The sequence below is a fragment of the Peromyscus eremicus genome, chromosome 4 (assembly GCF_949786415.1).
Source record: "Peromyscus eremicus chromosome 4, PerEre_H2_v1, whole genome shotgun sequence".
Classification (NCBI taxonomy): Eukaryota; Metazoa; Chordata; class Mammalia; order Rodentia; family Cricetidae; genus Peromyscus; species Peromyscus eremicus.
Window position 1 is genome coordinate 3774797 of NC_081419.1, and position 26693 is coordinate 3801489.

At 47.0% G+C, this 26693-nt stretch overlaps 1 protein-coding gene across 2 annotated transcripts; it reads left to right on the forward strand.

Moving 5' to 3' along the window:
- Nucleotides 1–8951: 8951 nt before the first annotated feature.
- Nucleotides 8952–25998, forward strand: Urm1 (ubiquitin related modifier 1). 2 transcript variants are annotated; one of them, XM_059259939.1, is made up of 6 exons: nucleotides 8989–9030; nucleotides 13886–13956; nucleotides 19530–19726; nucleotides 22772–22853; nucleotides 24595–24643; nucleotides 25017–25998. In XM_059259939.1, exons 3-6 carry the CDS (start codon nucleotides 19612–19614, stop codon nucleotides 25083–25085), a joined length of 315 nt encoding a protein of 104 aa, XP_059115922.1. In that variant the 5' UTR covers nucleotides 8989–9030; nucleotides 13886–13956; nucleotides 19530–19611; the 3' UTR covers nucleotides 25086–25998. The 2 variants fall into 2 exon arrangements, with proteins under 2 accessions (XP_059115923.1, XP_059115922.1); XM_059259940.1 differs by lacking the exon at nucleotides 19530–19726 and having other exon boundaries at nucleotides 8952–9030.
- The last annotated feature ends 695 nt before the right edge of the window (nucleotides 25999–26693 follow it).

Genomic DNA, 26693 nt, shown 5'->3' on the forward strand with positions numbered 1-26693 from the left:
AGAGAAGCAGGGAGCAGCTGCCAGTCGCTTCCTATGTCTACTGTTCCTCCATCCAAAAGGGCCAAGATCCTCTCTTAGCTTTACCTTTCCACCTCCTGTCTCCTCTCTCCAGTCTTCCAAACCTTATGGTCAGTTAATGACTAGTTCCACCATCTGACTCCAAGCAAGCTTTATTTGTCAGAACACAATCAAAGTATCACACATTTCCCCCTTCTTATCTAAATAAAAAGCAAAGGTTTTAAGTAACATAGTAAAACTATATACAATAAGTACAATAACTATATACAAATATATACAGGCAAGAATCACATTAACAATGTCTAGCCCATTTGCATTTAACAAATTCAGAGAAAATACTCCATTATCTATCCTATCTTGGTGGGTCCAAAGTGTTATACTTTAATATACTTAATTCACTTTCTATCCTAACTTGTATGACCAACCCAAAAATATCCTTTTTTTTTCAAAGATTTATTTATTATGTACACAGAAGAGGGTGCCAGATCTCATTATAGATGGTTGTGAACCACCATGTGGGTGCTGGGAATTGAACTCAGGACCTCTGGAAGAGCAGTTGGTGCTCTTAACCTCTGAGCCATCTCTCCAGCCTCCAAAACTATCTTTTTATGTCTCTCAGCCCTGTACACTTTACAGCTCTTTTGTGAGTTTCTTTTCTGAACTTGGTAACAAGGAAAACTTTAACTAACTAGTCTTCAACTCCATCAGAGACCTGAGAAAGATATAATATTACCTGAGTAAACAGGAAGTGCAGTGCAAAACTAAGAAATGACAGAAACAGCTGGCTGCCTGGACAGTCACCCAAGATTCCTCTGTAACACTGGGGCATCCATCTTCAGCCTATAGGTCTAGAAAATCTGACAGAGTTTTCTGTGAAGTAGGATTTTTGAATGGCTGTCCTGCCCTGTCTTGGCAAAGTTCTAAAGTCCTTTGTTTAGTGTCCTGCTTGTCCAATTTGGAAAGAATACTGTCAGCAGTTGAGGCAAGGGCAGCTTCTTGCCCAGTGGCTAACTTTTGCCACAAAGAATGTAAATTCCATATGGAGTTTCTTTGATGCCCATCATCTCCTCTGAAGTAGATTGGTGCTGCCAGGAGCAGACATGTCTCATTGTCATTTAAAAAAAAAAAAAAAAAAAAAAGAACATTATTAAAACATCTTAAATGCCATATTCTATAGATCTCTGAAGTGTTTGAAGACCACCTGTCTGCCCCGTCCCGCGGGCCAGGTTATTTGATGAGACCCAAGGAGGCACCTCCTGAAAGATCAATGGGGGCAAGAGAGAAAGGAGACCAGGTGCGTAAAGGAAGACAAAGTCAGTCTGAGTTGTGTCAAGGTCTCGTTTATTGACTGGGTGTTGAGGCTTATAAACAGGGCTTCAGGCAGGGAGGGGGAACAGGGGAAGCAGGGAGATAAGAATGGAAAATTCCTAAGGGAGGGTGAGGTCGCTTTGGTCCCAGGCCCCTGCAGCTGGCTGATTAGCAGGTCCTCCAGGAAGTTGTACAGCCCGTGGTTAGGCCAGGAACTTCCTGTCAAGGCTTGACAAAGTTCAGGACACAGCTGTCCGGAGTCGGTCCCTAACACCTGTCTATCTAAAATATATCTATTTGACCTTGAAAACATACCTAACATGATTACAAGTTTGATTATAATAGGTGACTCACTACTAACCTGCATTTATTATCCCAAATAGTCTGTAATAATAGCTTCCAAGGACTAGAAATTTACATTATACTGTTAAATGAGCTGTATAGCTACAATATCTTAAACAAGAGTAGAAACGTATGTACTATATGTTCTAAGAAAAATAGCCTTAAATTTGTATCAATATACAGAAATATCTTTAACAAGAGTAGAAACATATATACAGCATAACAAAAATAACCTCACAGTTGTATCAATATACAAAAATCCATACTAATGTAAAATATTTAAGACTAGTAGTTGCTTTTTTGATTAAAAGTAGATTCAATAATCTACCCTTTATCCTATAATTTCTATATCTCTCCTTTTTCTTTTCAGAACAAGATCCGTGAATCTAATCTCCTTTGTTCCTGACCATTATCAATAAGAACTTGTAACCAACTCCCCCTAAATGATAAAAATTATCCATAACCCACTGAACAACCAAAAATTCCCCATCCCACCTCTTGGAAATGTGGGTGTCATGTTGTTAAAATTACTTCCTGATGTCTAGGGGAAACAGCATCTTTAGGGGACTCTGAAAAAAATTGGATAATTGTCAAGTCCTGAGAGAACTAGCTGTATCATTTGTTATCCAGACTCTGTGTAATGGGAAAGTGCAGGGCTTATCTCAAGTCCTGGCTAGAGTAGTCTGTGAGGCTGGACCATCTCAGCTAGCCACCTTGAAATTGTCTTGAGCAGTTTGTAGTCCAAGGCTGATCTTTGGGTGGTGTTTGTCAGGTGGTTATGCATTACCACAACCAAGGTGGAATTGTCATTGTCATGGTTCACTGCAGAAAACTGAAACATTTTAAATGTCATATGTAGCATATCTCAAAGAGTTTAAAGGACTATAATTTTTTATGTACATCCAGATTACAAAAACTTAATTCCCAGCTACCTGATAGAGACTCAAACCCAAAATCATATACAGGAAGCTAGATGAAGATTTTTTCTTTCTTTCTTTCTTTCTTTCTTTCTTTCTTTCTTTCTTTCTTTCTTTCTTTCTTTTGTTTTGTTTTCCAGACAGGATTTCTCTGTGTAGCTTTGGAGCCTGTCCTGGAACTCACTCTGTATACCAAGCTAGCCTTGAACTCACAGAGATCCACCTGCCTCTGCCTCCTGAGTGCTGAGATTAAAGGCATGAGCCACCACCACTGGCCTTAATGAAGCCTTTTTCTATAATTAGTACTCTATATGACCATTAATATCATGACAAAAAGATTAATATATATATTAATTTTATAAATTTTGAGATAATTATGCCTTAAGAAAAGCTTTAAAGAATCAAAATGAGGCCGGGCGGTGGTGGCGCACGCCTTTAATCCCAGCACTCGGGAGGCAGAGCCAGGCGGATCTCTGTGAGTTCGAGGCCAGCCTGGGCTACCAAGTGAGTCCCAGGAAAGGCGCAAAGCTACACAGAGAAACCCTGTCTCGAAAAACCAAAAAAAAAAAAAAGAATCAAAATGAGCTGGGCAGTGGTGGCACATGTGTTTAATCCCAGCACTCGGGAGGCAGAGGCAGGTGGATCTCTGTGAATTCGAGGCCAGCCTGGTCTACAGAATGAGATCCAAGAAAGGTGACAAAGCTACACAGATAAACCCTGTCTTGAAAAATAACAATAATAATCAAAATAAAACCAAAGAATTATGAGATTAGTGGCAATAGAATAGTCTCTTAATTTTGGTTTTTCTTCTGTCCCATATCAGGTGGCTTTACTGACATGAGACAGAGATTTTGGATTTTCTTTTAACAAGCATGCTTGGGTTTAGAGAAGGAGAGAGCCATGCTCCAACTCCAAAGCCAGCTTTAATTTTTAATTGAACTGGGACTATAAAAAGACCATTTGCCTTATATGTCTGTAGAGAAAAGCAGAAACAAGCATTTGGGAAGATTTATGAAATTTTATCCATGTGATATACCATTAGGCCAAATTACTTTTGGGGGGACATTTTCTCTGGATGATTTGTCCTTTTTCTTCAGATGTCTCATTTGTTCAAATGTCTTCAGATTCCTTAGCTAGATGCCTTCATTCTCCTGGAAAGACAAACACAAAACTCTGCCCCAACCCTAACTTTGCGTAATTTCCTTTTTGGCAGGTTATATCTGATCAAATGAAAAACATTTGTTAGTCTTATACGTTAGTTTTCTAATCCATTCATCTATGGGTGGTGATCTTGTCTTTAAAGGTTGCATTCTGAATTGGCATTTTCAAAAGCCAAAGATTCAATTAATATTTGTCTAAGTTCTGGATCTGATATCATTCTATTTACAGTGGAAGTCAATCTTTGTAAAAAAAAATCAGTGAAGGTATAACTTTAGTAAATGATTCAGTTCTCTTTCTGATTTGACCTCAACTCTGTCTCAAGCATTCAAAGCTGCTGTATGGCATAGAGCCAAGGTGTGGTCATCATATATAGACTGTCTTTGTACATCAGCATAACTGCCCTCTCCAAGAAGTTGGTCTTAGGAAATTTCAATACCTCTAACCCTACTTCATTTGTCCAATAGTCCTAGCCTCATCTTTTCACCAGATCCTCCACTGTAACTGAGGACCAGGCTCCAATACTACTGTAACCAAATCTTCCCAGTCTTGTGGTATAATTCTGTTACTAGTTGACCATGAATTTAACATCTGCCTCACAAAAAGGTGAATACATACCATATAAGACTATAGTTGGGCGGTGGTGGCACACGCCTTTAATCCCAGCACTTGGTTGGCAGAGGCAGGTGGATCTCTGTGAGTTCGAGGCCAGCCTGGTCTACAGAGTGAGTTCTAGGAAGGGCACAAAGCTACACAGAGAAACCTTGTCTCGAAAAAAACAAACAAACAAACAAACAAAGACTATCACTTCCTTAAATCTCCTCAAATCTAGCATTTCCACAGGAATCCTGTGAGCTCTTACACAGCCTTGGGGACACCTGTCATTTAGCTGTTGTTCCTTTAAGGGGATTGGATAAATTAAGGTTGATTTTTTTTGCTAACTTTGAGCTGTTCCTCTCTAATTTTATAATGTAATGGTGAGGCTGGTTCTCCATAAATTCCTCTGTCTTTGTCTGAACATCCTTATTATCTGTTTTAATAAGTTTTTCTAAGGTTTATAACTTACTAATCAAAATTGCATTATCTTCTTTAGTAATCTTTTCTAAGGCCTGTATCTTGGAAGTGATGTCAACCAACTTTTTTAGGGATAAAACAAGAATTGCCAAACCAATAATGTTTATAGTTGACATTGCATAAATTCTAGCTAAGTTACTTATTCCCTCATTTAATTGTTCCATTTTTAAGCCATCCATTGTGGAATCATACAGAGACATAAGTCCCTCCATCATAATAGTATTTCCTGTTCTTTAATGTGGGAAAAAACTCTCTCTCTCTCTCTTTTTTTTATTAATTAATTCTCCCCTTTAAGAATTCCAAGTTGGCCAGGTGGTGATAGCTCATGCCATTAATCCCCCAACACTTGAGAGGCAGAGGCAGGAGGATCTCTATGAGTTTGAGTCCAGCCTGGTCTACAGAGTGAGTTCCAGGACAGGCTCCAAAAATACACAGAGAAACCCTGTCTTGAAAAAAACACAAAACAAAAAATCCAAGTTGTCTCACCAAATCTGCTGATGATGACAGTGAAGTGTAAGGCTGGTTGTTCCTGCCTAGCATGTCTGGATGAATAACACAAGCTGTGCACAGCCTGGCTGAGGACAGCTGCCTGATCTTGTGTCAGCTGCCTGAGGAGTGGGTCCAGGGGAAGCCCACAACCCATGAAGAAAAGGAGCCAAAAGAGCCAGCTATCTGCAAGGCAGACCACAGGGGAATGTGTGAAAGTGGCACCTGTTGACAGGTGGAAGTAAAAGCACAGAGCTGCCTGAAGGCAGAGCTGACCTGTGCTGAGGGACTAACTCTGCTGCCATTTGGAGTCCAGGTGCCTGTGCCATTTGGGGCTTGTGGAGATTTCTGTAAAGAGGCTGCAACCGGAAAATCCCAGATTTACTCAGAGGGCTTGGGGAAAAAAAGGAAAAGCCAATGGCGCAGTGACTCCAGCATGTGACGCTCCCTCATGCCCCTCTATCAGGTGCCGGTGGCTGCAAAGTCATAGGCAAGCGGCTATTTCTTGAATTTATGCCCCAAAGTTGGGTGCCAGATGAAGCATTAATCTAATTAATCTTTAACAATAAAAAATGGGAAGTCAAATATCAGTGTAAGAACCTGAAATATCAGAGAAGTAGGGAGCAGCCTTCAGACACTTCCTACCTCTAGTGTTTATCCACCCAAATGGGCCGAGATCCCCTCTCTATCTATCCTGCCACTTCCTGTCTCCTCTCTCGACAGTCCTCCAAATGTCTATGGTCAGCTAGTGGCCAGCCCCACCCTCTGACTCCTAGCCAGCTTTGTTAGTACACAATCAAAATATCACACAACATCTGAGTGCTTGAATGACAAGTATGTAACATCATATCCACTGGTGTTTGCATTGCAGGAGATCAAACCAGGGCTTTGTGTATGCTAGGCAGGTATTCTGCCAACTCCACCATAGCCCTACCTCCCAAAATAACCTAAACAGTCCCATCCCCTCCTCAAGCCTTCAATAGCCTCCCTGTAGGGAAAAGGGGCTGGCTAAAGAAACCCACCCTTACACTCCCATTTCTCTTTGACTCTGGAATGCTTACCTAGTTTATAGGACATGGCTTGGCTCCAGTCTCCTTTTTTGTTTTTGTTTCTCTGTGTAGTCTTGGCTGTCCTGGAACTCACTCTGTAGACCAAGAACTCAGATCTGCCTGCCTCTGCCTCCAGAATGCTGGGATCAAAGGTGTGCACCACCACTGGCCAGCCCCTTGCCTACTTTTTTAGGTTCATCTTTAGCTAACCTCCTTGCTCTCCAATTTCTTCCTCTATGTTCTTATGCAGTCCTCACATATCCACCTGGTTTATAATCAAGCCTAGCAAGTCCACTTTGGTATGATATATACATATATATATATATATATATATATATATATATATATATATATATATATATCTCACCTGGTACTATGGACTGATCCCAGGGCCTGTGTAGAGCCAAGCACAGCACCATTGGGCTACATCCCCAAATGACATTTTTCTTTTTGCCTTTTTGTTTTGTTTTGTTTTGCATGTATGTGGATGTCAGAGACTGATATTGATTGTCTTCCTCAATCATCATTCTCCACCATATATTAAAAGTTTTTTAAGTGTATTAGCTTTGGTTTGAATGGTTTATTATTTTTATGTGAATTGTTATTTTGCCTGCATGTATTTTTATGTGAGTGTTGGATTCCACTGGAGGTGGAGTTACAGACAGGTGTGAGCCTCCATGTGGTTGCTGGGAATCCAACCCAGGACCTCTGGAAGAAAAGCCAGTGCTCTTAACCACTGATCCAGTGTATTAGCTTTTTGCCTGAATGCATATAAGTGGAACTAGTATTACAGACAGTTTGTATGGGGCCATGTGGGTGCTGGGAACAAAATGTGGATCCTTTAGAATAGTAGCCAGTGCTCTTAACCTCTGGGCCCTCTCTCTAGTCCACCATTTTATATATTGAGGCAGGGTCTTTCTTGAACTCAGAGCTTGCCCATTGTGATAGTCTAGCTTGCTAGCTTGCCCTGGGGAGGGCATCTCTGCCTTCCTAACACAAGCATTAGAGGCAGGCTGCATGCCTGCCCACCATTGTATGTGGGTGCTGGGATCTTAGCTCCAGTCCTCACACTCGCACAGCAAGGACCTTACCAGACGAGCCGTCTCCCCAGCCTGACATTCCTCTTACAAATATCTATAACGCAGAGTCTATAACTTCAGATCATATATTTCAGTGTGGGATTCCATGTTTGTTATCATGATTATCATGTACTTGATTAGTTGTCTCCCAGTCTCCCTGCTACAGAGTGACCCAGAGGCAGCAACTTTGCTCTCATCCTTTATTACTGACACTCCACAGCACCAGGCATTACACCAGGCACACTAAGTGTTAACTAAATAACCCTGGGGTAAACACAGACAACTGGCTCAGGAGTAAGAATTTGGGGAGGTCTTGTATTACTCCCTCAAGCGGTGTGTTGGCTTAAGGCAGGTTTGGCAGGATTCTTTTTGTTTGTGGTTGTTTGTTTGTTTTTGTTTAAGACAAGGTTTCTCTGTGTAGCCCAGCTGTCCTGAAACTTGCTGTGTAGACCAGGCTGGCCTTGAACTCACAGAGCCACCCGCCTCTGCCTCCTGAGTGCTTGGATTAAAGGTGTGCGCCACCATACCTGGAGTGGGCTTTTTTCTTGTTTTGGTTGTTTTTGTTTGGTGTAGAGGAAAATTTAGTAGAGTCATTGTATCTAGGGTAAATATTAGAATGAAACAGTTATTTTTCACTGTATCTACAGCAAACTCAGAGTGAATGGTTGTTTTCTAGAAGTACTTAGACCTTGAAGAAACCACTGTGGAAAAGTGATTGTTTTCTGTTATCTACAGATTTGTTTTTTGGAAGGAGCTTTTACAGCCTTTGCAAGACTTTGGTCACAAGACTATCCTGGCACACCTGGAGCGTCTTGAATTATTGTGTACTAAATAGTTCACAATAAGGAGTAAAGTTGCAGAGGTGTGAAGTTTTCCTTCAGAAAACATATAGATTAGACCAGGGGCTTTGGTATGAGGGACCTGTTTTACCCAAAAAACAACTTTTGTGTAATAATCAATAAATACGCCTTTGCACAGATGTTTGAGGTTCACAGAAACTGTTGATCTCTGCTGCCAGAGAGCCTAAAATTCATCTTGGAGTGATCCTTTTTCTTTGATTTCCCCACGAAACACAGTACACCCGACAGTTTGGTTTTGTTTTTGAGTCAGAATCTTAAGTATGTAGCCCTGGCGGTCCTGGAATTGCCTATGTAGACCAGGCGCTGGCCTTGCACTCACAGAGATCGCCTTCTCTGCCTGAGTGCTGGGATTAAAGGCGTGCTCCACCACGCCTGGCTTAAAAACAGATTTGTGACCAATGAAAGCTCAACAGTACGTGGCTCACAATCGTGTCATCGGACGCTGATGAATTTCTTCCTCTAAGTCGTCTTTCTTCAGGAAGTCGCTCCCTTCCAGGCCCAGCTCTCTGGAAACTAAGTCTGCAAAAAAATTTAGGCAATCAGTTCCCCAGCACACAGCGCCCCGACCGCGCCTTTGTCCAATAGCTGAGGAGCACCGGATCTCTAGGTACCGCCTCTTCCGCTTACGCTACCTGGCGGCGACCGGAAACAAGCGGGCGCCCCGGAAGTCGAAGGGCGTGTCCTGCTAGCTTGGCTTCCTCAACATGGCGGCCCCCTTGTGTGTGGAGGTGGAGTTCGGGTGAGTGAGAACTGGGGCGCCGTGGGGATGGAGCGAAGCTATAGGGCCTGAATCTCGGACCTCCCTCGAGCTGCCGAGGCTACTGACGCCCTCAGAGAGCCGGGCCACTCGCCTGGCCTCTGACAGGCGCGGTCTCCCTGGGCGACGAGGCCGTAAGTCGGAGAATAGAGATGCGCTGACAGTCCCTCCTTGGCGTTGATAGTAAGCAGGTCATCTTCCAGCGTGTTTTACCAGTGTCATTCCGAGCCCGACCCACCTTGTCTGGCATTTGGGCTCCTAAGGGGAGCACCAAGTCTCCCTGTTGAGTAATCCTTCAGTTCTTGTTTTCGGGGGCAATGCCCGCCTAGTTTCTTCTTGGATGAAAGTGTGGCTAAGAGCGCACTCCTTTCTTTCTCTTTCTCAAACCTAAGAGTTTTAATCAGACTCGAATCTCTTTCAAAGTAGTTTGATGAGTGCCTTCTGCCCAGATACCAACCACGGAGGGAGCGACCAACATTGACAGTATTGTGTGCACAAGATGAAAAGTTCCAGAATTGGGATACGTATCCATTACTTGAAGGAACACAGGGAAAATTGAAAATCTTCTCAAATCCCTACTTTGTTCTTCCAGCACACAGAAGGTCTGTCATGGCCTCAAAATCTGCAGAAGACAGACTTCGGAGCTGAGAACAGACAAAGAACTGAGGCCTCTAGAGATGTGTGGTTGTGTTGTTTCTAGACTAGTGGAACAGCTAGTGTGTGTGTGTGTGTGTGTGTGTGTGTGTGTGTGTGTGTGTGTAGATGAACAAGCTAAGGTCGAAGTGAAGATAAACATTAGGGTAGAAATGTAAAATTATTTCCAAATGCCTATCTTCCCATTGGATGCCCCCCATTCCTTTTATGTTTTCCCTTCACTGGGTAGTTCATTCACCAGTCATTTATTGAGTGCCTACCATGTGCCAGGCAGTGAGCCAGACACCGAGGATACAAAGATAAATAGCACTCTGTCTATTCCCTACAGTGTTCAGCATTTCTGTCTCTTGGAAGGGGGTAGTCTCATGAATGTTAAGTGCAGTTTAATTGATGATATTGTCTGGCTGCTTGGATCCAACTAGGACTGTATTGGTCTGGCCTCCTGACTGTTTTGCCTCTCTGACCCTTAGCCCAGCTAACCCCCTACCTTCCCACCTCCCAGCCTAGGGATAAGAGAAAGCTTCCTGATGCCTTTGCCAGCCTTAGCAGAACTGAAAAGGAAGAGGCTACAGGTTCTCAGCGTTAATGTTTATTCGTAGCTAACTTGCCTTTCATTCTCAGTGAGTCAGACGTGGTCTTTATTCATCAGAGATGTATTCTGTCTGCCAGACACTGTGCTGGCAACAGTGAGGAAGACGTAAAGTGAGTAAGACCCTTGCCTTCCAGAGTTAGCAGATCTACACAGTTGCTTTCTTTCTAGCTTCAGCTTTCCTCACCGCTAAGAGCAATATTGAACCCCAGCAAGACAGGACAACCTTCTTTACCCACCTGTCCATCCCCTTCCACGCCTCCCCAAATAAGTGACCTATCAGAATTGCAGCCTCACAGGGCTTTGTGGTTCATGCCTATCATCCCAACACTTGGAAGGCAGGCGCAGTCGGATCTCTAATTTTGAGGCCAGGCTGGACTGTACAGCAAGAGACCCTCCATAAAAATGTAAAAATAAAATAAATTAATAAATATGCTTGCCAAATCCAGAAGCCTTCCATCTATCCTCCCAATTTGGTTTTATTTGGAGACAAGAGCTCATGATACAGCTCGGGTTGACCTCAAACTTTCTATGTACCTGAGGCTGGCTTTGATCATCCTGCTTCCTGAGTGCTGAGATTACAGGGATATGCCACCCTGCCTATCATATGTTTTTAACCTCTGACCTTTGATTAACTGTGTAACTTGACAGATATGCTCCACCTTTTATTATGAATCTGAGAAGATTTTGAAAGGAGCCACAGTACCTATTATTCTCTCCTCACTGGTCCTAGAAGTCCAGGAACTGTTGCCTCTAAACCTTGAATAGATATGATCCTCTTGGTGCCACCAGCTCCGTTAGGTCCTTTAGAAGGCTTCCTATCTTTTTTAGGGGGTGAGTTGTTTTCAAGATGGTTTTTCTCTGTGTAACAGCCCTGGCTGTTCTGGAACTCACTCTGTAGATCAGACTGCTCTTGAACTCACAGAGATCCACCTCCTGGATGCTGGGACTAAAGGTATACACCACCATACCTGGCTCACCTCTTTCTTGTTAGGACCAATTCTATCATCTTTTGGCATGCCTCCAGAACTGTTATTAATAGAGGTGGGTTTTTTGTTTGTTTTGTTTTGCTTTGCTTTTTGAGATTTGGTATCCAAGATGGCCTGTATCTCAACTCAGTAGGTAGTGGAGGAAGTCCTAGAACTTCTGATCCTTCTGCCTCCGTCTTCCCAGTGCTGTGATTACAGGCATGTACCATCATGCTCAGTTTATGCAGTGCTGGAGATGGAATCCAAGGCTTCCTGCATGCAATGCAGGCCCTTTACCAACTGAGCTACTTCCAGCCCTAGCAGAGCATTTCTTTAGGACACAGACTTGCATAATAGTACAGGTGTGTTTGGGCACCTCCTTTCCAGGCTATAATGACCTAGATTTGATTCCCTTTCCATGAGTTTGGGAAGGTGTTGGAAAAGCTGGATATACTGTTGAGATCAGAGAAGTAGGAGAAGTAGTCATATTCATTAACATGGCACATATTTTTTAAATTTCTGCTGTATGCCAGGCCTTATTTCATTTAGAACCTGTTCCTGTTCTGTAAAGTAGACGGAGACTAGACATGAATGGGTAGGTTTTTTGTTGTTGTTGTTGTTGGTTGATTGGTCATTGAAGCAGGGTCTCATGTAACACAGGCTGGCTTTAAACTCGATATGTAGCTGAAGATGACTTTTTTTTTTTAAATATTTATTTATTATGTATACAGTGTTCTGGCTGCATGTATACCTGCAGGCCAGAAGAGGCATCAGATCTCATTACAGATGGTTGTGAGCCACCATGTGGTTGCTGGGAATTGAACTCAGGACCTCTGGAAGAACAGCCAGTGCTCTTAACCTCTGAGCCATCTCTCCAGCCCCTGAAGATGACTTTGAATTCTTGTTTCTCCTGCTTCTACTCCCCAAATGCTAGAATTATAGGCATGTGATACCATGCCTAGCTTTTAGATAGGTATATTTTAAAGCAACTAGAAAAAAATGACTGAAATGTAGACCTGTCACTGATATTAGCAGACACATGCACTAGGAATTGGGGTATTGAGAGAAGATGGAGGTATCCTGGTTAAGATTGAATGGCAGGCAAATCCTATAAAACAGAAGAGGATCTGGCCTTAGGTCTGTGGGGCCCAAATGCCTCCTTAAATCAGTCCTGAGGTTAAATGTGCACCTTCTCTCACTCCAGACATGCTGACAGAAGTACTACTCTCCCTCCCCTGGGCCTAGCCAACTCAGCAGTGATGGGTCACTCAAAGCCTCATTGGTTCGCTCTTCATCTGTTTGTAAGAGGAAAAACAGGCTTGGCCTCGGAGCCTGGCACTACCAGTTTTGGCCACTCTTGATTATTTGCCTCCAGTTCCCACCCCACTTCTCTGACCCTCTAGTCCTGAACCCCATGCCTATCACCCTCCCCCAGCCCAGCTGCTGCATGTGCCAACCCCTACCCAGCAGAAAATGAGGCTCTTGGAAGGGGATAAATGGAGGTTCTGTGTGGGCTTGCAGCTGAAATGGCCCTGTGCACAGCCACAGATGGGCCTTTGCTCCCCCTCCACATTTCTGCATCAACAAAGCGTGACCTTGTTTAGATGACAGTCCCCCATGTTTCCCCCATGACAATGTTTGCCTTGCCTTTGCCTCCTAGTGGGCTGCCTTAGGACATCTCTGTTCCCTGAGATTGGGAAAGGGTGGTGGGGTGGGAAACATCACATCCATCAAAAGTCTATTAGGGCCTTCTCCGTTCAGATGCACGTGAAGTCTGAGATGGGAATTGGGAAACCAGAAGATGAAATAGTGTGGGGCACTTAAGGCCCTACTGCCCAAACCAGAAGTCCTGGTTTCTGGACTTGGCTTTGAGCATCTCTGCTGCCTTGACCATCCCTTGGCCAGGTGCTGGGACACAGAAACAAACTGAACTCTGCCTTTCTGACAGAGCTCTGGGGTTACTTAACTTGGGGCTACAGTCCACTACGTCAGATGGAATTAACAACGTCTGCCTCCTCCCTCCTTTGCTGGGATGGCCAAGGTGATGAAATGGGATGAGGAACAGCCTATAAGTGACAAGGTGATGTGAACAGCTGTGCTTAGTCAGTGCTAAGCCCAGTGGGCTCTCTCTGCCTCCATTGCTGTGTTGTGTGCACAGTAGTGCATAGAAGTGAGCAGGAACAGGGTTATTTCTACCCTTACCTGGCCAGAAATGCACAGGGTCTCTGGGGCACTCCAGAAGGGCAGCTCTACAACTTTGGAAATAAGATCAAGGCTTGAAAAGGTGTGTACATGGCCAAGGGCTGACTGGCAAGCAGAGGCAGAGCCTGATTTCCTTCTTGAGGCTGGCAGCTCTGAAGCCTGTGTTCTACTGCTGTGTACTGAACTACCTCTCAAGAAAGCAAAGGAGGCTGCAGGCTTGGGTCCTCCACTAAAGTGAAAATTGTTTCCATCCTCTTTTCCGAGGCAGAAAGTCAGTTTGAGAGGCAGTCACTAGTCACTGAACCCTGAACCCTGGTCTCTGTATCTCATCTCTCACCACCAGCCCTGTCTCCAGTAATCAGACTCATCTCAGTCCTATTAGCAGTAACTTACTCAGCTGTCTTTCTCTGGCCTTCCTTTGCAGAGGTGGTGCAGAGCTCCTGTTTGATGGAGTAAAAAAACATCAAGTTACCTTGCCTGAGCAAGAGGGACCTTGTGAGTATTGGATTTCCTGGCTGCTCTTTGGGGCCACTGGGCATGAATGGGTCTGTGGTTCAAGTAGAAACAGTTAGGATTGTCCTGGCCAGTAGCAAAGCAAGAAGAAGCTGCAAAGTATGTTTTCCTCTCCTTGCTAGGGTTGGCCAGCTCTGCAAGAAGGAGTGAGAAATTGATCTTCACATGGGGAATGGCTGGATCAGTGGCTCAATTGTTAGGAGCACTGGATGCTCTTGCAGAGAGCCCAGCTTTAGTTCCCAGCACCCACATATCTGTAACTCCAGTCTCAGGGGATTCAGGATCTTCTTCTGATCTCTGTGGGCACATATGCAGGCAAAACACTCATACAAGCCAGATGTGGTAGTGTTCACCATAATTTCCAGAATTTGGGGAAGCAAAGGCAGGAAGGCCAGGTAGATCTCTGAGTTCGAGGCTAATCTGTTCCACATAGAGAGATCCAGGCTTGGCAGGGCTATACAATGAGGCATTATCCCTTTTTTTTTTTTGCAGGGGTGGGGGGTGGGGTGGGATGGGTGGGTGGGTGGGGTGGGATGGGTGGGTGGGTGGGTGGTAGGTCGGGGGGTGGGGAGGCATTGAGACAATATTTCTTTGTATAGCTCTGGATGTCCTGGAATTCACTCTATAGACAATGCTGGCCTCGAACTCACAGGGATCCACCTGCCTCTGCCTCCCAAGTGCTGGAATTAAAGGTGAGCACCACCACTGCCCAGCTTGAGACCTTGTCTTTTTAAGACAGGATTTCTCTGTGTAGCTTTGGAGCCTGTCCTGAAACTCACTCTGTAGACCAGGCTGGCCTCTAACTCACAGAGATCTGCCTGGCTCTGCCTCTTGAGTGCTAGGATTAAAGGCATGCACCACTACTGCCTGGCCATTGTTTTTTATTTGTTTGTTTGTTTGTTTGTTTGTTTTTTTCAAGACAGGGTTTCTCTGTGTTGTTTTGGTGCCTGTCCTGCGTGCGGCACCATCGCCCAGCTGAAACCTTGTCTTAAAAAAACAGGCTGGGCGGTGGTGGCAGTGGCGCACCCCTTTAATCCCAGCACTTGGGAGGCAGAGCCAGGTGGATCTCTGTGAGTTTGAAGCCAGCCTGGTCTACAGAGTGAGATCCAGGACAGGCACCAAAACTACACAGAGAAACCCTGTCTCGAAAAACCAAAAACAATGGGTTGGAGAGATGGGTGAGCAGTTAAGAACACTGACTACGGGGTTGGGGATTTAGCTCAGTGGTAGAGTGCTTGCCTAGCAAGCATAAGGCCCTGGGTTCAGTCCTCAGCCCTGAATTTAAAAAAAAAAAAAAAAAAACAAGGGGCTGGAGAGATGGCTCAGAGGTTAAGAGCACTGACTGCTCTTCCAGAGGTCCTGAGTTCAATTCCCAGCAACCACATGGTGGCTGACAACCATCTGTAATGAGATCTGATGCCTTCTGGTATGAAGGCATGCATGCAGACAGAACACTGTATACAAAAATAAATAAATCTTAAAAAATAAAAAATAGAACAAAAAAAAACCCAATTGTATGAATAAAATAAACAAATCTTTAAAAACATGCTGGGCATGGTGGCACACACCTTTTATCCCATCACTCAGTGGCAGAAGCAGGAGGATCTCTGTGAATTTGAGGCCAACCTTGTTTACCCAGCAGGCTCCAGGACAGCACAAGAGAGACCTTGTTTCAAAAAAGCAAACACAAAATTAAAAAGAGGGTTCAGCAAATAAAGATGCTTGCCACCAAGCCTTAGTTTGGTGATAGCTTAGTTCTGAGCTCCAGGACCCACGTTGTAGGGGAGAACTGACTTCCCTCAGGTTGTCCTCTGACCTCCACATATATACAGGAGATACAACAACAAAAAAGGAATTTATTAAAATACCAGTTTGGGCTGAAGATGGAGCTTAGCTGGCGATTTGCCTAGCATGCATAAAGTCCTTTGTTTCAACCCCAGCTCTGAATAAACCAGGACTAAAACTGGGTGACCCTGTCAGCACTCAGGAGGTAGAGGAGGATGACCAGAAGTTCAAAGTTAGAGAGTTTGAAGCTGGCCCTGGGATACATAAGAGACTGTATGCAAACTCAGATACCACAAGTTATGCTTTATTTCCTCATACAGTTTGCTTGACACAAAACTATACACATTTTCACAATTCCATCCCTGTGTGACTCACTACATACTCAGCAAGTGTCTCTTGAGTAGTAATCATTTCTTCTTCTTGACCTTAGTAGTCTTCTTTGTTCTGGTTCCTGCCTGTGACTGACCCAAGAGGTAGCTGCCCGTTTCCACTGGTTGATTAGTTGCTTCATTCACTAATGGACATAGGAGCTCTTTTTGTGTAGCCCAGGCTGTCCCTTTTCCTCTGTTGCACCATCACAGGCATGCCCCACTCCTGCTCAAGTCAAGTTAAAAGGTAGCTGGCAAGGGAGGGCAGGAGCTGAGCAGCAGTTCCTGGGCGCTTTAAACTGCTTAGCATGCATTTCACAGCCTCTCTGGGGCCAGCTGTTCCTTTCTCTGCTTTCCAGGCCTGTTTGCTGATCCCTTTCCTACCTCCCTCCTCTCCCCTCCCCTCCCAGTCCCTGTGCAAAATTGCTTTTGAAAAGATCCACTTTCTGCTTAATTAAACAATGAGGAGCGTCCCCTCACACATCTGTAAACCTCCTTCTGAGGCCAGTTTAGCCCACAAACTGCTCCATTCTTACCCCCATTCACTTGTAAATGGAGCCTCTGAGGTTCCCTCCACCCCTCTTCTCTTTCATTTCACCCATGCCAGCTCTTTCTTCTCCCTTTAGCTCAGGCCTGGGGTGGGAATCCCAGAAGAGTCCTGCCTTGGAGCCCGAGCTAAGCGACGTGGTAGGGAAGGGACGGTTTAACGTATGGACTGATCTAGAGGCCCAGGTGGAGTGAGAAAACACGTGTGTTGGCATGGCCCTGTGCTCCACAGCCCAGGGGACAGGAATAGCATAAGACACACTTCTCCATGGGAGAAAGCGCTTCAGATGGAGCAGCCCTTGTCTCCTGTGTGTTCACAGAGGCTGAATGAGGCCCTGCGGCAGCCAGGGCTATTTCTCTTCAGCTCTGAGGGGCAGTGGGTTCTCAACCTTCCTAATGCTTTGATCTTTTAGTACAGTTCCTCATGTGGTGACCTCCGGCCATACAGTTACTTCGTTGCTACTTCATAACTGTAATTTTGCTACTGTTGTGTATTGTAATGTAAATATCTGATAAGGAAGATATCTGATATGCCATCCCCTGAAGGGGTCACAACCCACAGGTTGAGAACAGCTGATCTAAGGAGCCCTGCCAGTGGGGGCTGCCAGTATCTCCTAAGCAAGGAAGGTCTACTGGGGCAAGGGATTCTGGGTGGAGGTTCCTTTTTCTTTCTTATTTTATCATATAAGGTTAGCCAAGACCATTTTCATGCCAAGTATATAATGTATTTTGAGTATATTCCTTCACTTTTGTGACCCCCCAGTAAGTCTTTTTTGAGATAGGTTCTCATGGAACTGAGGCTGGCCTATAAACTTGCTGGTTAGCCAGGGATGACCTGATCTTCCTGCTTAAACCTCCCAAGTGCTGGGATTACTGGCTTTTACCACCAAGTCTAGCCTAATGAAAGGTTTCATACTTTTACTCTAAGATGAGCACACCATGGTTCCTATGGCGTGGCCACCTTTAGGTCAGTGCTCTGGCAGCCCAGAGGATGAGGAATCGAGACTTGAGTGCACCCATCTGTTGAGTATTCCCTGTGTGTTTGATGCTGATGTCCTGCTGCTAGCATTTTGCCTTAATCCTCTTAGCAACCCTTTGGAGTGTTGGTTATTATCCACATTGTCAGCATAAATGATACCAATACATCGAAGTGAAGTGACTTGCCCGAGGTGTGTAGCCCTCAATGCAAGCCTCTCTATTTGACCTTTAACTGTCCATCGCAGCAGCTCCTCTCCCTGCTGTCCTCTGATGGGCCAACCAGGTCCAAGGCCTCTTGCACTGGAAACCTTGCATTAGGTGCCCTCTTCCTTCCCAGCACTGAGTGTGTGGCTACCTATGGCATGCACAGCCTTGGAGTGTGAATCTTCCCACATAGCTTGCCCCAGGAGCTGGACCAACCACTAGCATCTTACAGATCTGACCACCTAAAATGGGAGGAAGATGATGGGAGTGATGGTATGTGCCTGTAGCCCCAACTACATGGGGCTAAGACAGGAGTATTGTCTGAGGCAGGATCTCAGACCAGCCTGGGCAACCTGGGAAGGAAGACCAGTGTGTGGGCCCCACCCTTTCTTACTTCTTTTTTTGTTTTCTTTCTCTTTTTTCTTCCTTTCTTGCTTGCTTGCTTGTTTTCTTACTTTCTTTTTTGGTTTGGTTTGGTTTGGTTTTGTTTGTTTTGTTTTGTTTTGTGTTTTTGTTTTGTTTTGTTTTGTTTTTCGAGACAGGGTTTCTCTGTGTAACTTTGGCTGTCATGGAACTCACTTGGTAGCCCAGGCTGGCCTCGAACTCACAGAGATCCGCCTGGCTCTGCCTCCCGAGTGCTGGGATTAAAGGCGTGCGCCACCACTGCCCGGCTTGTTTTGTTTTTTGAGACGGGGTTTCTCTACATAGCTCTAACTGTCCTGGAACTGACTCTGTAGACTAAGCTGGCCTCGAACTAACTCACAGAGATCTGCCTGCCTCTACCTCCCGAGTGCTGGGACTAAAAGTATGCACCACCGCCTCCCAGCTCTACCCTCTCTTATTTCTGTTGCTCCCATCTGACTTCCAGTGAGCACATAGCATATCCCACAGAAGGCCCCAGCACCACCTGATTTGTGGTACACCTCTCTCTAAGGCTAGGATTCTGGGGGGTGGGCAGAGAATGTAGAAAACCAACATACTGGAGAGTCCAGAGGAGACAGTTCCTTTCCCTGGATTCAGGAATAATTGATAGTCTAGGCACAACTCCAAGATTGTCTTAGTTGATCCTTATATCAATGCATTCTTTTTTCAAAAAAGTTTATCTTATTTTATGTGTATGAGTGTTTCGCCTACATATAGAACTGTGCACCATGTGCATGCTTAGTACCCATGGAGATCAGAACAGGGCATCAGATCCCCAAGGACTGGAGTTGTAGATGATTTCGAAATGCCATATGGGTGATGAGAATCAGACCCGGATCCTCTGCAAGAGCAGCTAATGCTTTTAACCATTTAACCATCTCTCCAGATCTGCATTGTTTGTGCAAAATTTTTAAAATTTTGTGTGTGTGTGTGTGTGTGTGTGTGTGTGTGTGTGTGTGTGTGTGTGTACCTGCCAGAGGAAACTAGAAGTGGGTATCAAATCCCTGGAGGTGAATTGAAAGTGGTGCTGGGGCAGGGGTTGGGGATTTAGCTCAGTGGTAGAGCACTTGCCTAGCAGGCGCAAGGCCCTGGGTTCGGTCCTCAGTTCTGGAAAAGAAAAAAAAAAAAAAAAGAAAGTGGTGCTGGGAACCTAAGTCTAGTCCTCTGGGAGAGTAGCAAGCACTCTTGACTGCTGAGCCCTCTCTCCAGCCCAGTAACAATGCAGTCTTACCTCATTTTTCTTTTTTCAAGAGAGCTGAGGCTCTGAGAATTCCCTTCCTGGGTCATTTAACTGAGAAGGAATGGAGTCCAACTCAAAACTAAAGTGGCAGGCATGGTGATGTGCACCTGCAGTCCCAGGACTGGGGAGATGGCAGCCCTGGGATTGGGATTTCTCAGCTACACAGCAAGTTTAAGGCCACCCTGGCTCCATGAGACTCTTGTCTCAGGTGAGTTATGACTGTCACCTTCTCCCTTCCCACGGTGTTCCACTGGCATCTTGGAGTAGAGTTGTGAGAACAACGTCCCTGAGCGTCAGACTCCCCTCTGGGAGTAGCAGTGGGAGTGCCATGTTGTGTGGCAGGACAGAGAAGCTTGGAGACAGGGACCAGGAGATACACACCTCATCAGGACCACTAGGGTTTAGGAGGAGGGAGCAACCTCACTTGGAGCAGGCCTTCCCCGGGGCTCTGATGCTGATCTTCCTGCCTTCTCCATTCTGCTGTCTTGAACCTGCCAGTTGCATGGCGCCTCAGCTCTTCCCATATGTGCTTCCTTCTGTCCAGAACGCGTCCCCCACCCAAGCCCATTCATCCTTCAGGCCTACAGCGTCAGTGTTAACACTCTTGGAAAGGCTTTTCCTGGTCCCGAAGGAGTTAGCACGTACCACAGCTAATTAAGTAATGTCTGCCGCCTCTGCTGCCCTCTCACAAGGAAGGCTCTGTGTCCATCTTGCTGGCCACCATCACCCTAGTGCCTGGCACAGGATAGTTGCTCAATAAATGTTTGTCTTGTGAAGGGTGGCTGCAGGAGGGAAATGGTTCCCAGGAGGAGTGGAAAGAAGGAAGATAGTGGGAAGGTGAAAGTAAGGTTCTCTACCTCCATCTACCCCAGAGCCACCCCAAGCCACCAGTCCCTGACTCTGCTTAACCCTTCCTCCTCCCCTGGGCGCCTTTGGAAGCCGACCATCTGGCTTGGAGCCTATTTGCATATTGTCTGGGCCTCAGCAAGTCAAGCAAGATGTCCCGGGGGTGCATTTCAGGCCAGGCTGAGTGGCCCTTGCAGCCTGAGAAGGGAGCCATGAGTTCCACCTCTCCCCACCCCCAAATCCAGGCACAGGGACAATACAGGCTGCTGTGATGCAGCAGCCTCACCATGGCAACAAGCTATCAAAAATGTAGGCGGGCCTGGAGTGGGGGGCAGACAGAAGAGAGAGGGAGTGACCTCAGCGAATAGGAGCATCATGATAAATGAGCCAGCACTGGGCAGCAGACTCATCTCCCAGCCACCCCTCTGGGAGTCCACGGCAGTGTCATCACGTGGATGACCCCAACATGACCACTATCCCTCCTCTATTCCCAAGCTATCTAGAGTGGAGCAGAAGCACCCAGGGCTGCTTCCCAGGAGAATCCTGATTCTATACCAGCCAGGACTGTCAGATGTAGCCTGTGGTCACTGACTGGGCCAACCTCTTTCCAATCCTTCCGTGTCTAGACACATAAGCACGGCCCTGGCTGCTGAGGCTGGCTGATGCCTAGCTGATGGATGTGTCAGACTCCAGTAGTTCTATCGAACAGCCGCCACAAGATGTATGGGCTGGCGGCCTACCAGACAGTGCCAAAATGGAGGCCAATGAGATTCAGGACCAAGGGGACGCCTCTGCAACCTGGGCCTTGGGGAAGAGTCCACCAAGAGCCCAAGTACAGCTTGAGGGAGGCAGTACCCTTCCTCCTTGCCTTGGGGTCTTAAAAAGGTATTTTAGCCAGGCTGTGGTGGTGCCTTTAATCTCAGCACTTGGGAGGCTGAGGCAGGCAGATTTCTGTGAGTTCAAGGCCAGCCTGGTCTACAGAGTGAGATCCAGGACAGTCAGGGCTACACAGAGAAACCCTGTCTTGGAGGGAAAAAAAAAAAAGGAATTTTTAATTGGGAGATAGCAGTTTTAGTCCATGCACACTACTTGTTGTCCTGTGGGTGTTTGTGTCCAGCAAATAGGGACTGGTTTATTCACACTGCACCTTCCCACCCCTGGCCCTACCCAGGCTGGATTGCATGTGCATTGCAATAGGAAGCTGACACTGGGAGCGGGGTGAAACTTCCCGTGTCCTCGCAGTCCTTTATTCTAGGACTTCTGGGATAATCTAGGCAAGATAGCTCAGGCCACGCTCTCACCTTGCTTCAGCTTCACCTCAGAACTGTCTCAGGTGCCTGAAAGGCAGCAGGCCCTCTAAGACACTGAATCAGGACACGCCCCTATGGCTTCCTGAATGCTAGTTGTTTCTCTAGGACCTTTGTTCTCAAGTCACCTGTGAGAGCAGGACCTCCAGGAGCCTCAGAAACAATCCAAGTGAAGAGTGGTGGAGGTCCCGGCCCCCACGGCCCTTATAGATGCAGACCAACCCAGTTTGCTATGGGCTGATCCCCTGCTCCTAGGAAAGGCTGGTAACCCTGGAGATCACTGCCTCCACATGCTGTACAGAGAGACTGGTGGCCATCCCAGGAGAGAGCTCTGGGTGTTCAGCAGAGCAGGAGAGGTCCTTGCAGCCCAGAACCTTGGCAAGGTGGCCACCCCCTGGGGGCTGCAAAAGTGGGGGTAGTGAGCAGTGATTTGTCAGTGTCTGCCTGGTGAGGAGCCTTCTCTCCCTCTGCTAGAGGAAATTAACTGATGTTATCGGCTCAGTGATTGTTTTTCTCCCTTCACAAAGGGAAATATATGCAGACCCTGCCTGTGAGCAAAGCTGAGGCCTCCCTAGCTGCACTGGCAAGACAGATAAAGGTGGTAGTGGTTCTTTGATGCTCTCTAAGCAGCCTTGTTGAGGGAGCATCAGCCTAGCTCGCTCTCTCTCTCTCTCTCTCTCTCTCTCTCAGTTCTTTTTTTTAATCCTTTTAAATTCTGTGTACATATGTGTAAGCATATACATGTAAGTGCATGCAGAGTGTAGAAGAGGGTATTGTATCACTGGGAACTGGAGGCGTAGGTGGCCATGAGCCACCCAGTGTGAGTGCCAGGGAACTGAACGTGGGTCCGGTCCCTCCAGTAAGCCATCTCTCCGGCCCCTGTCCCCCGAGTTCTGTAGTCCCGTCCCCCCCATCCCCCGCCCCCTTCGCCTGTGCCATGGCCCCTTCTCTGAAGACTTGTCTAACAGTCACCGGCCTCTCCTAACCAGGTTTCTGGGCCCTGTGAGCCCCATGTTCACTTTCTTCTGTGCCAGGCAAAGCTCTGGGGCCTGGGGATGAGTCGGGTTTGACCTTGGTTTGTTCTGTGCCTCCCTCTCTAGGGGACATCCGGAACCTCCTTGTCTGGATCAAGAAGAACTTGCTAAAAGAGCGGCCAGAACTGTTCATCCAGGGAGAGAGTGTGTGAGTTCCCTCCCCCATTCCCTGAGCAAGGCAGAGAGGGAAGTTGTCTAGGCCTGTGTCCTGGGGTTCTGACTATCTGGTCCTCGAGTCCTCTGGCCCTGTTTTCTCAAACTCCTCTGAGGAAAGAGCTGTTTCTAGTTTGCTTGTCTACACTAGGGTGTTTGAGGTTCTTAAAAGCCCGTATGAAAGGGGCCTGGTCATGCATCTGGTTACCACCTGGTTACTTTGCTTCTCCTGACCTCAGTTATCCTCTGTACAGAAAATATCAAGAAAGCCATACTGCTCAAGGTCTCCCTCATCCTGATTGATCTAGGACAGTTGTCCCATAGGCCTTTCCTCAATGACAGAAGCATTCTTTATCAGTGCTGCCTGGTGGTAGCTGCTGCCACTTGTTGGCCAGTGTGATTGAGAAACTCAATATTCCATTTTAGCTGGGTGTGGTGGCGCACACCTTTAACCCCAGCTCTTGGTAGTCAGAGGCAGGTGGATCTCTGTAAGTTTTAGGCCAGTCTGGTCTACTTAGAGGGTTCTAGAACAGCCAGGGCTACACAGTAAGACCCTGTCTCAAAACCAAACCAAAAGAAAAGGCTAAGGTGGGAGAATTGCCACATGTTTGAGGACAGCCTAAGCTACATAGCAAGAATCTGTCTTCCAAATCAAACACAGGCTGGAGAGGTGGGTCAGAGGTTGAGAGCAAGGACTAGTCTTCCAGAGGACCGAGTTTGATTCCCAGCACCCACACCACGTAGCTCACAACCACCTGTCACTGACTTGTTCAGCCTCTGCTGTACCTGCACTCACCTATACACATATACACAGAATTAAAAATTAAATAAATAACATTCAAAATATTCCATTTTCTTTGTTTGTCCTTGAAGTGGCTATGTGTAGTTAGTAGGTATCACAGTGTGAGCTATCACAGAGACGAGGTTCCAGGTTACTGCATGCACGTACCCTCTCAGACACACACAGCTCCCCACCTGTTCCAACCTACTAGCAAAAACCCAGGTTCCTCCTGCCAAGTCATTCCGATTCTAAACAAAGATGGTCTCCTGTGTAAAGGAGGTAGGCCATGAAATTGGGAGACTCTTGCATCTGCCTTTAAGAATGGGTCACCCTTTGGGCTAGGACTGCTCTCCACTTTCCAGTTTCTGGCACAGCAGTCCTGGAAGCCACCTGCAAGGACATCAGTGCTCCCTGGACCATTGCCAGTAGGAATCAGGACTGGTTCTCAAACATGTAGGTGCCTGGTGCCACTGGCAGCCTTCTTTGTCCCAGAAGAACTGAGCTTGCCTCCTCCAGAATAGGCATCTTGGAGGCCTAGACGCCAAAGCCCTTCCTTTCCAGAGCCCAGGAGAGTAAGATTAGACACTGGGAAAAGTAGGTTCCTCCTGCTGGTTACTGAGACATAGTGGCAAGCAAGCCCTGCACACCATTTTGTTGTATCCCTCAATAGTCCTTGTGGGGCAGACCTTATAATTGGCTCTGTTTTCACATAAAGAAAGCTGATGTCCAGAAAAGTAAAATGCCTTGCCTGAAGTTTGGGTGGTGGGTGATGCTGACCGTTTTCTTTGAGATGCCCTCAAGACCTTGACTGTCTGACCTGGTTTCCTGACCATGCAGACTGTGGCCTCTGCTTCTTGGGAAGTTGGGAGGAAAGGTTCCCCCCCACTCCTGTAGCCCACATGCTCTGAACCTCCTGCCTTCCACTTCCTGCCCCTCACTACCCTCTTTCCCACAGGCGGCCAGGAATTCTGGTGCTGATTAATGATGCCGACTGGGAACTGCTGGTCAGTACCTCCAGTGACACTCTTCCCCAGCCCCTGCCTTCAGTGGGAAATGCTGCTTCAGTGGGAAAACCCTGGGCCTCTGATCAGTCCAGGTCGGGGCTGGGAAATCTGTCTCATTCACCCCTCCCCCCATGGGGCTATTCCTGTCTTCCATCTCAAATAAGGAGGGATTGAATGGCTGCTGGGGAGGGAGGCAGGGAGCTCACCCATCCTGGAGATTTGAAAGTTGGATGTGTAGGATCTCCATTTTTCTGGTGAGGTTTTTCATTCATTCCCAGAACAGCCACCTTTACCTTTTTTTCTTCCCTGTCCCAACATCTGGCAATGACCTAGACCATGTTCTGATGGTCCCTGTCCCTCTTTCCTGCCCCAGGGGGAGCTGGACTACCAGCTGCAAGACCAGGACAGCATCCTCTTCATCTCCACACTGCACGGCGGCTGAGGGCTCCTCTGTGAGCCTGAGCACCTTTGCAAGGGGAGCACAGGACAACCACACCTCTCCTTGGGCCCTGCTTCCAGTCCTCAGTTCCCCTTGGCTGCCTCCTCCTCTGCTCTACCCCTGAGCTCCCTCTAGGCAGGGAAAAGAGGCCAGGTGCTAAAAATGAGCCTTTTTGGGCAAGGCACGTGAGCAGGGAGGGAGAGCAGACGCCTGAGCCCAGCACTCCTTCCAGCAGCTGAGGTGGGGGAGGGCACTCCTGTGACATGTCAGGAGTGGAGGGGGCTCTATGCCCAGGTGACCAGCTGCTTGCCACTCCTTCTGTCTCGATATATGTAAGCACTGAGTGACTGCCTAGAAGGCACTCCAGTTCCTGAGACATCTTCGTGGGGAAGATGGATGAACTTGAGTAACTGATGAGAAGCCCCTCTCTTGCCAAAGATTAGAGGGGCCTCCGCCTCAGTTTCCCCATCTGGACACTGAGGACTCTGCTTGTCCCCCACTGATGTCATTATGGAACCCCAGCTGGGGTCCCCTATTCAGTGCTCACCTCCCTCCCCTCCACCCAGCAGCTGCTCTCCTAGCCACACCCCCCTCCTGTTCCCCCCTATCCCCAGCCCTTGACCCTGGCTGGCCTCCCCCCCTACATAGGCCACCAGATGGGCTCCTGAGACACTCTCCAGGCTGCCTACAACTCCTTCTGCTGAGGGGAGAGAATGGGAGGAAGTAGCCTAACCTTAGACAGAGGGGGTGGGGCCTCAGTGTGTAACTCCCAGCTTCCTGAAACCAGCAGGGTTTGGGTAAGCAGCACCTGGTAGGCAGAGGGCTGTGCCCCCCTTTCCTTCATCCCTTCTGGAAATCTGGGGACCTTGTGCCTGCAGCTGGCCTTGGGCAAATAAAAAGACTAGGTTGTTTACTAGCCTTGCTTGAAGCTACGTCCTTAGAAACTGGTGGTACCCTGTATCCCTCAAATCTATGGGCTCTGTTCTGAGCCAAGGGCTCAGATGGCCTTCACCTGAAAGGCTAACACATGATCTGTTCCAAAGAGAGGGTGGTGCCGTGGGGCCGTCTGGAGAAGGGAGTGTAGACCCATGATGATCAGTCCCGATCCTAAGCCATTCTCACTGGTCTATCTAGGCTTTGTTCTACCCGCTGCAGTCGCAGTCCCAGAACCCACGAGAGGGGTGGCCTAAGTAAGACTGCTGAGCCCCATGACTTCCATGACCTGCAGAAAAAAGCTTCATCGACCCAAAGTGTTGCTTTTCATTAAATGTCAGTAAGGCAGAATTCCTTACCCTACATAGATGAGAGCGCCTAATGTGGGCCAATTGGGAGTGGAGAACACATGGCCCTGGTTGGAAAGCTGTTCCCAGGCACTGCCACAGAGCCACCTCTGGGCTTGTGTGGGTGGGGGAGCTATGTTGGGATTACTGGTAAGGACTGGCTGGGTGCAGATTAAGGCCAGTGTTGGGGCCAAGCACTGTTGAGACTGCTGATGTCAGGCCGTGTCATTGCTCTTACAGCTTGTCCTGGTTTCTGTAACACTCCCTCCCTGCAGTAGTACCTCCTGAGCTTCAGCTACTGGGGATAAGTTGCAGGATGCCTTCTGCAGCT